The sequence below is a fragment of the Copadichromis virginalis genome, linkage group LG8 (assembly GCF_057382275.1).
Source record: "Copadichromis virginalis isolate Kocher_CV1m ecotype Utaka linkage group LG8, C_Virginalis_male_GT1.1, whole genome shotgun sequence".
Taxonomy (NCBI): Eukaryota; Metazoa; Chordata; class Actinopteri; order Cichliformes; family Cichlidae; genus Copadichromis; species Copadichromis virginalis.
Window position 1 is genome coordinate 20,621,489 of NC_140625.1, and position 13,970 is coordinate 20,635,458.

At 41.7% G+C, this 13,970-nt stretch overlaps 1 protein-coding gene across 2 annotated transcripts in view; it reads right to left on the minus strand.

Annotated features, from left to right (window-relative positions):
• Nucleotides 1–13,970, minus strand: part of LOC146703291 (zinc finger MIZ domain-containing protein 1-like) — a 110,570-nt gene that overhangs the window by 16,781 nt on the left and 79,819 nt on the right. Inside the window, exon 5 of one of the 2 annotated variants that reach the window (XM_085466456.1) lies at nucleotides 13,263–13,368. In XM_085466456.1, coding sequence (XP_085322582.1) covers nucleotides 13,263–13,368 — 106 coding nt within the window. Of the gene's footprint in view, nucleotides 1–5,906; nucleotides 6,015–13,262; nucleotides 13,369–13,970 lie in introns of those variants that run through there. The other variant, XM_085466457.1, reaches the window with a different exon arrangement.

Below are 13,970 nucleotides of genomic sequence, written 5' to 3' on the forward strand. Positions count from 1 at the left end.
TAATTACAATTTGAAAACAAGTAAGACCCAGCAAATGATGGAAATCCTCTTTATTCGATGAAACGCATTTCACTGACTAAAAATGGCCAATATACCAACAGAGTGTTGATCTAACTGTAGAGTTCTCCAACCAGATTATCAGTTGAGCAGACCTGCAGAGAAGCAGCTTACAGGGGCCAGACTGTTTCCCCAAGCAACAGGCTGCTATTAACAAAGGCCCAGCCTTAAGCCCTTGTCTACAATGATACTAATTAGCAATGGAGCAGATGTGTTGTGCCCACCTCAGGGTGCTGGGCATGGCCGGCAGTGTCGCGACTGCATTCGCTGGTGGCTGATTCACCTGTGACCTTTACACAGTAGGCCTGGGGTCAAAGCTTCTTTATAAATACAGTAGAAGCTGACACTAGTGGAACCTGGGTCTGGTCTTGGCACCCCTCTAGGCTCATTAGAGACTTCCATATGTGCAACAGATCAGGATTTGAATAAAAAGCCCCCTCGTGATAAACATTCAAGCCAAACGGAAACAATGAAACTCAAACCTGATCCAAGCCGACATTATTCTGACACTGAGTGCTTCTTGGTCTTTGATGATTTTTTAAAATATTATACAGTGCTGTCCTGAGCCACCCCTTATTTCTTTATATTTTGCTAGCAAAATGCAAAATGGGTCCTGTGATTTACCGACACATTTACATATACATGGAAATAGAGTACACAGGGCAATTCTAACAAGCTTGTAAGTCAATACTTGGTATGGCCACCTTTATTCTTTAACACAGCCTCTTATGCAAGCTTCCTTATAATTTCTCTGGGAAGTCTTCTGACAATTTTTGGCGTTCTGACAGTGGCCTGTCAGAACTCTTAATGTTAATTAAGAGTGTGAGCAGGCTTCTCCCATACAGTCATTCTGTCGCTGCTATTGATTGGCTATGTTGCTGCTATTGCTACTGACTGTGTCCCGTCCAATATCTTGGCAGATGTGCAATTGCCATCCCTATCTTTAATGACCATGGCCCTTCCACCCTTATTTATTATATTATATTATGATGCCCTTGTATACACCCCCACAATGTTTCCTGTAACTTCTACATAGTGGAGGTTTTTTTTGCACCTTTGTGGTCTTGTTATCTAATTTCGCTGTGCAGGCAACTGTACAATGACAATAAAAAAAGTTCAAGGTCAAGTTCTAGTTTTCCAGGCTTTCTGAAGGATAATCCTGTAGCGCTTCTATGGATGTGGACTATCTTTTGTTGCATTCTCTGAGAAGATGATCGCAGGTTTAATACATTAATAGTGTGTGTGGGATCATTGTGATGCTGAAAAATGAAGCCAATTGGACACTTTCTATATGATATTTTATAGTATATAAAAAAATTTGATGCTACTTTTCTGCATCAGTTTTGACAAGAGCTCCAAAACCACTGACTGAAATGCAGCCCCAAACATGACAGAGCATCTACCATGCTTTACATATGGCTCTAGGCACTCACTTTTTACCTCTCCTTAGACCTCCTCAGTACATATCGAGGAAAATTTGAACCAAAAATTTCAAATCTGGATTCATTATTACATAAAACCTGTTGCCACTGATTTTCAGTCCAGTTCTTATGTAATTTGGCCTCCTTTCCTTAAGAATGACCTCTTGGTAGCTACCCTTCCACAAAGACTATTTCTGATGAGATTTTGGTGAACTGTAGATGGATCAACTGAAGTGCCAGATGCATCTCTCAGGTTCTGTGTCTGGTCTTTGCTGGATTTTTCCCTATTTCTTAAGGACATGACTTTCAGATACTGTTCACCTGCTGCAGATTTGTAGCCGTGCCACTTCTTCCTTTGCCCTTCATTTATCCAGTTTCCTCAAACTTTTTAAGGACGCACTGCACACCATGTCAAGTTTTCGGGTAATAGGTCTTTAGGAATCAGCTTGTTGATGCCAAAATACTTCTTTATGTCTATCAAACAGTTTTCTTTACATTCAACTAAAGAAATGGCAACAAATTACGTGTTCTGTGACAGGCTGATAGTAAGAAAGTGCTTAAAATACAGTTCAAAACGTTTTTTTTTTTTAGTTGACTGTTATTTTTAGACACAAGCGTTGAGTTAGGTGTTTTTTTCATGTTTGAACAGTTAGGCCAGTGGTGTGTTTTACCAAAGAAAAAACATTCCTTTGAAAATAGTCAGGTACAGGGACTGGACTGAAAAGGAATGACAGAACAATAAAAAGTCCAAATGAAAAATCAAAAGACCTTCAGAAAGCCTGTAAAACTACTTTAAAAAACCTTTTAAAATCACTTACAAGAAAGTCTGACTCCTTGGAAACAAAATATAAAGAAATGACGGGTAGTTCAAGAGCAGTATTGTACAATTGACTGATAGTGTGGAATTTTAAACTAGATTCCTGCAACAATTTTATCATCTTTTTTCATCTATCCTATTCTATACAGTCCATTTATTTCACAAAGTGTATTTTGTATTACTATTTTCACATCCTCTACTCATATCCATTTTACTATTATCTATATATAAAACGTCAGTATGCTTGTTTCCGATCGATAAAGTTTCATTGCATAAGTCTGAGGTACGTGCAGCTTACCCAAGTCTTACTAACTTGTTTACAAAAGTGGGTATGGAGAGGTATAATGACTTCAGGAACAGCTGATTATGGTTTGGACAAAAAGCCGAGAACATAAACATGAACTGTGACACAAGCAAGATGGCAATACATGTGCGACATGCTTCATACTGTAAAACTCAGACAGACAACACAACAGCAGCTACAACATGAGTATGTTTGCTTGGACTGAGCCAATGGGTTTCTGTGCACCACTTTAATATATGGCAAGTACCTGAGTCAGACTGACATCTCCTGCAGCAGCTGGTTTCTGTAGGGTTCAAATTTTACAATTTACTTCACAAAATATTCATTATATGACACACATTTGATTGTGAATTGCTCCCCTTTACAAACAAAAACACACGTCAGTGACCAGATGGTAAAATATATCTTGTACGCCACGGACTACCTGAGAATCAGCTATGACTGAAAATACTACTATAAGCAAAATTATGGACATTTCTTACTGTTACGTCATGTCATTCCCACCTGAATAAGACATTTCCCTAATTTCTTCAGTACATGAAGATGAAGTGCTTTCCACCTTCGCACAACTCCCTAAAAAAGGACCAAATGTATGATTACTCGGGGGAACTAATCAAAAATTAAGATAAAATTAGCTGCTGCAGTCTGCTCTCAGTTGGTCTTGTTTGTTCTGTCAGATAAAGAACAGCAAGTAGGCGGAGGCCCTCGTGTCCCGCTTTGACATGAGGAGGAGAATCCACCCACAGTAACACCTGGCAACTACATGCAAATTTAAAACTAAGATTATCTATATTTTCAGGTGCGGATCACACCATGAAATAAGCTTTGGTTTTCTAAAACAGTACAAAAAAAGTCTAATTATTTTCATAAGAGGCCCAGTGTTTTCCTTCAGCAGCACTTATAATATCACAAACTGTATAAACCACTACAAAACTTGAGACTCTTTTCCTCATTCTGTCTTCAGTCACAGTTTAACATCTGTTATTTGGAAGATTCAATATCAAATGCGATCAAAGTCCCATTTGAGGTTTCACAATATAACGAGAAGTGTAAACACACTACAGCCTATAATTACCTACAGTGCATTTTCTTTGATTAAAGTAAAGCAACAAAGGGCCCTGCACTTTCCACGAGTATACAAATGGCATCAGCAATCGGCATGCTCCAGCGTGCTGTTATTTTGATTTGGAACTCGAAAAACTTCAAAGAAAAAAGTCCAAAAGTGCAATTTCACAACTTGGTGTGAACCCCCCCCCCAAACATGTTCAATACAAAGAACAAGAGATTCATTGAAGGTGACAAAGCAACAGTTATGAACAGTTGGAAGTGTGGATGCCTAGTTTTTGTCTTACCATGTTGGTAATTGTCCCAAAGACACATTTTTAGCAAAGAATTACTTGAATAATTGCCCAAATGCTGTACTGACTGACTGACTTTGCTGCACTGCTAAACAAAAACCCTCTCAGTGGAGAGAAAGCCAACAATAAACAACCGAAATTCTGGAGACCGAAGTGTTCGATTGGCGTCAGTGGGAGAAAATAATTACACCTGACTCTTAATCGTAACAAAAACTTCATTTTGCAGTTTGTGCTAAATACACGGCGTTGGGTTTGACAGGTGACGCAGAAAATAAATATAGTACAGGACACCACTTAATCACCACATTAATAGATATGTAATTTTATATTAGATTGTATTATTTTATTAATTTAAATCACAACAGCTGTCTCATGCTTTATATTGTAAGTTATGATCCTACAATAATAACACCAAGAACCCTTCAGTGCCTGATACTGGATAATGGGAAATCTGCGATACCCACAATAGTGCTTTTACTGGTATCTCACTTGAGTCGCTGCAGTCAGATTTTTAAACTGAAACCTGTTGCTCCCGTTTAAACTCTTGGACCGTGACAGAACAGTGAACTGAACCCAGTGAATTCCTTCATGTGCCTCAGCAGTGAGCCTGGCTGGTTGCACTGTGTGGCACTGAGGGGAGTGGGTGTGATAAACTGCCAAGAGTCTCGTGGAAAAACGCTGCCTCAAGTAGGTCAGAGCAACTCAGAGAGAGATAATCAAGGCCATTTTGACCCCCTCTGTGTGAGCTGTAAGTGGGTCAAATGCAGCAGTCAGCTGTTGCAACTCTATCACGTGGGGCGCTGCGAGGCACTCGTCATACTGTCAAAGCCCATTCCGTTAGTTTAAGACATGGCAGGGTGCCTGCTTGCACCCACCAATGCAGGAGTCAGCCTTCTATCTGCCCCCTAGGGGTGAAATAATGTGAAGTTCCTGTGAGTAGCAGCAGCAGCAACAGCAGTGGCAGCAGATCCACCTTCCCTCTTGTCACTGAGTACATCCTCTACAAACACAGCAGTCTTTATCTGTTGTCTCCTCCTTTTGACAGCTCACAGCTTTGCAGCCCGGTCCTCTTCGCTGTGGCAAAGACTCTTCCTCAGTCTCCTCTCCATGTCTAAAATGCCACCCACATTTCTACCAGACTAACTCCAGCAATGTCCCTGCTTATTTCTCACTCTTCATTGAACAGAAAAAAAGGGAACTCATGTGTCTAGAAACACTTCTGAGCACAAATCTGCAACAGCAGAACAAAGACAGCCTAATCTTTGCACTACTGAGGGGCTATTTTAAAGCTCTTGCTCTGTGTTTCTCTCCATCCCTCCCACCTTTCTCTCTTCTCTATAACATTCTTCCTCTCTCCGAACCCCTCTCCTCCCCTTCCCTCCTTCTTTCCCCCCTTGTTTCCCTCGGTGTCTGAGGGCAGCAGCTTCTGTTTTCCTCTCTTCTCTCCCTGCGTGTCCAGTGACTGACTGCACAATACACATCAATTATTCATGGCTGCTCTCTGTGTTTCGCAGGCAAAACCAATCACAGATGGAGTCACTGCTAATGGGCTCCTGCTGTACTTGCCACCGGCTTCTTTGCACTCAAGCAACAAATACCCCAGAGACAATGAGAGGAAAAACAGGGATAAGCTGTTAAAAAAAGAAAAAAGAAAAACAGCAACTTCACACAGCACTAACAGCAACAAGAAGGAGAGCAGGACACGCGTTTGTGGTCAGAGGAGAATGCAGGTATGCATCGTGACAAAAAAAAAAAAAAAAAAAATCACCAAAATTAGGAACCGGCTTCTGCTGCAGGAAAGGGTTAAAAGACTGAGAAGGGGGTGGGGAAGGGGTGATGGTGGTGGTGGTGGGTGGGTGGGGGGGGGGGGGGGGGGACAGAGAGCTTGAGAGAGAGGGTGGGAGGACAGGCAGAGAGGGAGAGAGAGAACCAAATGCTTATCTCCTCACCTCGGATGTATGCAGCTGTTATTGATGTATCTTCTTTTTCTGTCTAGTGATCCATTGCTTGCTCTCCCAATACACACATCACACAGAAGCAGCCACAGCCACTTCGCCAGAAGGGAGAGGGAGAGAGAGAGGGAGGGAGAGAGAGAGAGAGAGAGAGAGGGAGGGGAGGAGAGGAGAGGAGAGGAGAGGAGAGGGGAAAAAAATGCAGGCAGCTCACATTTCAAACTTGCAAAGGGGGGTGGTGCCTAATGTGCTAGACAGCCTGTATCTTGGCCTGAGTCCAGAGCAACGAGTAAAAGAAGCCTCAATCAATTCATTTAAAGCAACATTTGTTGCAGTGGAGAAACACTGCGGGCCCCGTCAGAAACGGTTCAGGCAGGTACACGAATCTGCGGTTTCAGCCCTCGAACCTTCTCTTTGCAATACAGTCGACTTAATCCATCAAACTAGTCATTGTAATTAAGGGGCATGGAAGAGGAGGGGGGGAGGAGGCTGGGCGTTGTGGCTTCCTGATGCGCAGAGGGTTGGTATCAGCGAGGGAGGGGCCAATTAGACCACATTTGTCTTTCAGCACACATGAGCCCGGGTAAGCTTTTGGATAAATAATTACACACTTATAAAACATGTAAACTGTGAGTACACAAGCCACCTGAGGCAGCGCAGGGGCTTCCATTGTCATCCGCTAATAAAAGTACTTGCACTCACCACAAGCGAGTCAAATCGGGTGTCAAATTAATGAAACTGATCTCTTGCTAAAAAAAAATTGCAATAAGCATTTAATTAGAGACATAAGGTACAATGTAAATCAATTTTAGTATGCAAACAACCAGTTTTCTTGTACAGTAAATTACTGAGCCATATGGGGCATAGCTGAAGATGCTACACCTCCTGCTGCCACAGACATAATAACTGCAACAACTACAAAGGAGGAAGGACAGACAAGCTCAACAGCTCTTATCTCTAGTCTCTCCTGTCTGTATTTGCTCTCCTGGTATTTACTATCAGCTAAGTGCACGGCGGGTGACTTACAGCCCAGCACCCCTGCTGCAAGTTAACACATCAATCACGGTTGGCTGGAAGACTTTCACGTCTAAGTGATTACAAAGTACAAAAACCCCCCACACAGATTGTCCAAAGTGGATACAGTGTGGATTTAGTGATTCTGTAACCAGGCCTTTAAAACTCATCTTTAAAATACCACAATAACTGGAGCCAAAGTCTGTTTTCATATCCATCTCCCTTATTTTACCCAAAAGTTCCCCTAATGTGGTTCCCCGAATCTGTATTTGGCTTTCTTTATGTTTATGTTAGCTTGCTTGAGAATGATAACAATAATGGGTTTAAGACTAGGTATCACAATAGTGTTTATCAGTGCTACCTGCTTCAGGATCTGTGCACGCTTACATAAAAAAGGGGTATGTCATGCATCATGTGACTCTTCTTCTGCACAGAATAATGCCTATGAGTGCTGTGTCCTCCAAATCATTAAAAAATGTAACAGTAAAACGCAATGCTGATGCAAATAATATGAGATAAACGCAGCAGAAAGTCGTTAATCATGGAATTTAGTGCACAGAGCAGTAAAATAAACATTTTAATTTCAGTTAATATAGTTATTTTAACGCTGAGTGCACTCTCTGTGCTGCTGTTCATTTCTACTGTGAAGGCTGCACATTAGAGCTCTGAAACTTTCGACTGGATAGATTTCTTCACGTATTTAAACATTAGAAACGGTTACTGTCTCATAGGCTACTTAAGGAGATGTGGAACTCTTTAGATTGTCATCAGATCAAAGTGAAATTTAACGTATTGATTAAATTTAGTTATTTAATATGTGTTCTAGTGCCTGTAATTTCAGCAGTGTGAAGTAGACTTAGCAGCAGATTAGAACCAAGTGTAAACAACATCTATACATTTTCTATGTCACCAAGTGAACACATACAAACTCCAGTGCTGAGCATCATTCTTTACTTTCACTAAGGTACGGGTTAATCAAGTTGCGCATTTAAAATGTATTCCCTCTGCAGAAAATCTATAGTTCTAGTGACTCCATTGCACTTATAACATGCTGAAAATAATACAATTAGTAAAAATGTGGTTCTTCCAGCCTAGACAGGCTGCGCTCAGCATAAGTTAGCCAGATAAAAAAAAAAAGAGAGAGAAAGAGCCACTTTTCTGGCACAGAAAACTCTGACTTTAAGGTCGCCATAGCTTGCTAACCCATTAGTCCAGCTTTGTAGCACACGGGTCCCTCAGGTAATGGTAGTGATGGCTCTACCTTGATAGAGAGAAAAACAAAGCCCATTTTCCAACTTCTATTACTGGCACACTGTTACCCTGGGTACGAAATCACCACCAGTGCCAAGATCTGACTTCCAAATGAAAAAGAACGCAGCACAACTTCATTCATGAAACATGCTTCTAACAATTGTTATTGTTTGAAAACTCGTGCCACTGACAGCGCATGTATCGTCAAGCAAATATTCAGCAAGTATTAGCAGGCTCCTGTCATTTCAACGGCAGAATCAGATTTCTTTTAAGAAAAATTAAAGTATACAAGTGTTATTTAAAACTTTCATTTTTGCTAAAGCATATAGTTAGGGCTGGACCAGGTGACCCTGAATCCTCCCTTAGTTATTCTGCAATAGACGTAGGCTGCCGGGGATTCCCATGATACATTGAGTTTTTCCTTTCCAGTCACCTTTTTTACTCACTGTGTGTTAATAGACCTCTCTGCATTGAATCATATCTGTTATTAACCTCGGTCTCTCTTCCACAGCATGTCTTTATCCTGTTTTGCTTCTCTCACCCCAACCGGTCGCAGCAGATGGCCCCGCCCCTCCCTGAGCCTGGTTCTCCCGGAGGTTTCTTCCTGTTAAAAGGGAGTTTTTCCTTCCCACTGTCGCCAAAGTGCTTGCTCATAGGGGGTCATATGATTGTTGAGTTTTTTTCTGTACCTATGAAGCGCCCTGAGGCGACTTTTGTTGTGATTTGGCGCAAGATAAATAAAGTTGAATTGAATTATTTGAAATCATATTTATTATCAAGATATTATTCATATTTGTAATAATGAAAAACATTTTTTATTTTTTGCAGAAGCTCATTTAAGCAGCTTTTTAGCTCCACCAAGACCCTGAAATAAAGCCACCAATTGTTTCTTGAATTGACATCTCAGTTTGATTAACCATCCATCCATTCGCTTATCCTTTTTCAGGGTCTATTTTTTCTGGAGCCTATCCCAGCTGTCATAGAGCAAGAGGCGGGGTACACCCTGGACAGGTCGCCAGTCTGTCACAGGGACAGACAACCATTCGTGTGCAATTTGGATTAATCAATTAACCTATCCCCACAAACTGCATGTCTTTGGACGGTGGGAGGAAGCCAGAGTACCCGGAGGGAACCCATGCAAACACAGGGAGAAGATGCAAACTCCACACAGAAAGACCACGGCCTGTTGTGGTGGAATTGAACTCAGGACCTTCTTGCTGTGCGGCAATAGTGCTAACCACCGTGCCACCGTGCTGCCAACCAGTGATCTTAATTGGATAGATTGTTGGTTGCTTGGTTGGATTCATTTAACCCATTAACCTCTGAGTCATACAAGGTCACCAACAATGTTTTTAGCCTTCTGTGTTAATCTCCATTTAGGAAAAGCCACAGCTAAACTATATGTTGAAACCCGTTGAGTGAAAGGAGACAGAAAAAAATATTTTGGTGTGGAAAGCTCCAAGAGTAGAAATTATAGCCCTGCAGAAAGGCATGTGTATATTCAACTTCTCTATTATGTGTAGAAACTGAGACCTTTCCACAGCTCACCAACAACATATCTGACCTCATCTTAAGCACCACTTAACTGGAAGGCATAAGCCGCTGAATGATCAGCACTTGAAACGACAGTTTTAAAGGAAATTTACACATGCACCCAAGAATACAAAGGAATTCAACCAAGTCAGTACTTAGAATAAAAGTCTTAGACATGTTCATTTTAACCTTAGCTTTGTCTATCTTCATCTTTGTTCTTTGAAAAGAATATCCCATTCAGGGGAATTTCCATTTAAAAAACAAAGTTCACTTGAAATAAGTTACATTCCTTGCATCAGTATTATCCTCCGCTTTTCATTTAACTCTTGCAACACAGCTTTGGGGGGCAAGACTTGCAAACTTTTGAACTCATTTGACTTGAAGGTTTTTGCTTTTTCAAGCCAAGTTTACATTATTTCCTATAAAACTGACTTGACTTACAAATTGTGATAGAAAATGTAAACAGAGCTTTGACTTTTCTACACGTGGCCACATTTCCTTGTCTTTAGCAAACAAACCCAACACCCCTCCTACACTGTCTCCTGCTTGTTTATGCTTGAACCGATTAAAAAACTGGGAAACCACCTTTTGATTTTAAACACGATGAAACAAAAGCAAAAATTGCTTGGATATTTTTTTCTATATCAAGCTGACACTAATAACTAAAACCAGCAATGTCTACTGATCGTACTTGAAAAACAGCCTGGCAAAAAGGTGTAAAAATGAGTGTAACAAGCCCAACTAATTATCTGCTGAATAGCTAGTTCACCAGGCGTTTGTTACATGAGAGAATGAAAAGCTTCAGGGGCTGAAAAACTTCAGCTGGAACCTCCTTTCACTCTTTAGAGCTGAGGAATTCCCAAAGTTTGCTGAAGCGCAAACGATTGGGAATGTGCCACTCTGTCTCTCTTGCAGGAAAAATCGCCATTAAGCATTTTGCAGAGGCTCTCGAACCGGAATGAACCGCCGGTGACGCTGATGAAACAGGCCTAACGGGGCTTGTAATGTACCCTGTGGATGGAGAAGGGAGAGGTGAGGCCCTGATGAGTTTTTGCAGACTGAGCAAGTGATGTCTTTGCTTTGAAGTCCTCAGAGCTCCACGTGCATCGCTTTGCCCTGCAGTAAGACAGTCCGAGTAATCACAGATTAATAGAGCAGGCTAATCCCATTGACAAAGAGGTCACTACTAGCAGACAGACGCCCCTCCCCCAGATCTGTTCCAACACTGTGGGCCACAAAGGGAAAAGAACTACAACCGGACAACCCCCCTGAGTCCATCCATTACAGAGATCAACTCACAAAAATCACACTGCATGATGGGTTTTCCAATTCCAGTCTGCTGGATAGTTTTACAATATCTAACAAACATTGTCTAAACTTCTTATACAGCTACATTTTGAAATCAATAGGATATTATAGCTAAGTTTTGCTCAGGTGTCATGAAGATAAAGGTCTATTTCTTTAGCGCTTTGCCTTCCTAAGCTTTTTTTTTTCCTAAGATGGAAAAAAAAGAACAAACTAATGCCTTAAATTGTTGGAGGCATTTCATGATTAATCAATTTGTCAAAGCTACAACCTATTTCAGCTGTAAGCTGACTGTGAACATTGATTTCCTACTGCTGAAATCAGCTCAGCCTCCCCTTCCGCTCAATTTTCGAACATGTTCAGGAGAGGAATTTTAGATGACATAACAGAAATGTAATAGCTTGACCGCGCCGTGCGTCAGAGCCAAGACAAGTTAGGTCTGGTTAAAATGGGATGCCAAATCTGATTTACTTATTAGCACTCATCCGCTGACCTGATGTTTTCTGAGGCAAACAGCCCAGCTCGTAACCGCCAAAAATCGTGTTTTTCGCCCACTTTTAACGGAGACATTTCAGAGCAGATTACAAAATGCATGATGAGACTGAGCAGGCCAGCAGTTACAGGATATTCCTTGAAAGCTCTCGGGGCTTGGTGTAGACAGGTTGTTTTGTATATATATATAAAAAAAAACAGTGCAGAGAATTTATAAAACACCCTCAGTACAAAATGAACATTCACCTCCAGGGACACAATTCTGCAAAAACACAGGAGACTATATTCATTTCAGCTCTTCCTCATATCCTCTCAACACATAAAATCTTTTCAGATTTGTTCTCAGCTGTTCAAGGCTTCCCAAAGTCTCCTCTGCCTACACTAACTTGTCTGTCTTTGGTCTTGTATGGCTGACCCCGCTGTTGCCACTCTGGCCCCCGTCATGTGACTTACTCCCTTCGTTTGTCGCTCAGCAACACCGCTGCAGGATGTCGGGGAGCAGGTCCTCCCTGGGGCCCCGTGGGAGTGTCTTTTAAGAGCTATCTCCCCTGGCTGCCAGAGAGGGTATTCTCTCCACTTTAACACCCTCCTTGACTCAGGCCTCCTCTCTAAAGGACCTGGGAGCTTTGCAGGAGAATGCCTCTGCATTGGTTTCCACTGCTCTCTCTACCTCTCTGCAGGCCTCTCCTCTGGAAATATTCATGCATTTACAGGTACATAATTGTCCATGAAATGTACTTTGGGATGCTGCCTAGACTCGAGAACTTGCCGCTTTCCAAATAACTACTGTTGCAGGAAATTATTCAGACAGAGAATCAATTGGCAATTTTATCTAAGCCCATAAAGTAGGCCCTGAGATTTGATTTAGCATTAAGTAGAATTAGAACATTTGGCAATGTGAGTTAACTGCAGGCAGGGAAGGATTCCCCACCCATGCCGACATAATAGTGACATTGCATGATTTGAAGCCTCTTATAATAGAAAAAAGGCAAACATGAGTGAAAATTCAAACAATATGTGCCTCTGACTTTCATGTCCTGGCACACTTAAGAGGGCTCAGTGTAGCGGCCGAGCACACAGAAGCAAATGCACGACCCAGCTTTCCCCGTAACCCAAGACAGGTGGAAACCACAAATCACAAACTGTAAAACAGCACAAAAATATTTCTGTTATCTCCTCTGAGCTGCTGACAGCCTATGCGTCTTCATTCTCATTGTGCTTCAGCATGCTTTTGCCAGCTCGATAACAACATTTAGCAGTCTGCATCTGCTCCAATAATCCATCACAGGACCGGGATGATAGAGGCGTATGAAAACAGGAACTCGTCATCACTGATACAGTAGTTCTTGTCGCATGTGACAAATGGAATATTCTGCTGTACGCACTTTATCTAAAACCCCAGAAAAGGTAACAAATTGAGTTGTAGTTCCCAATGTTGTGAACAAGTTCAAAGAAAACAGGTCAAGTAGATATTAAAGGGTAATGTTCAGTTGAACCTGGACTAAAACTATGAAGGGATTTTCTTGGATTGCTCTTTATATTGAATATTGAACTGTTGGTCTTGTTTAATCTTAAAAGTCATAAATAGTCAAGACTTAAAGGAATGAATTTAAAAAGATCAGTGCCCATACATCTGTGAGGGGATCTAGTCTAGAAGCAATAAGTGGAGGAAAAGTGGCAAAGAATGCAGAAATAAACTTGAGCGGGCCAGCATGGCCAGATGGCCTGAGACGGCGGTTGAGAAAACTCCGGTCTTACCTGCTGATTTTGGAGTGAACTTGTCCCTGTTGGCAGCGCACACAGCCAGGAGCCGATAGCCCAGGTCCAAGTCAAAGCCCTGCTGCGCTGCTACGCGGCTAACCACCTGAAAACAACAACAGCATGCAGCACAGAGTCAGTATGGCCTGAGGTATGTTTTCTCTGAAGAAAAAGCTGAACGACACCAAGTCTAAACCTCTTTTATTTCTCAGAAAACTTCACTTTCTAAGCATTATGATAGCTTACACCTACATATAGGTCAACAGAAGAGAGCAGAGGTCAGCATACAGTGCTGAATAGGGACATTACTGCAGAAAGGTGTTTCTGCAGGCTGTTTCATTATATTTCCAGCTCACAAACAACATTTTAAGAGCAGATTTTGGGAAATTTGCATAAACTCAATATTTCCCTTTGTCTCTAGCAGGGAGTTCCTAAAAAGGCCAGCTGAATAACAGTGGGGGCAACTATGAGAAATTTCCTCACTTGTTCCAAGCCCACACAAACATTCTAATGTGCTTATTTTCCAAACAGAAAATGTTTACATTTTTGATTTACCATCTGCAGCGCCATTTGCTTTGACATCCACATACAGAGAGAGCATCACGGCCTCATGCACACGCCTCCTTTTACTCACTCCAGTGCAGCAGCTGATGGCAACAAGCTTTGTTTTCATGATAAATATTGCAGATCGCCATCATAATCTGCTCA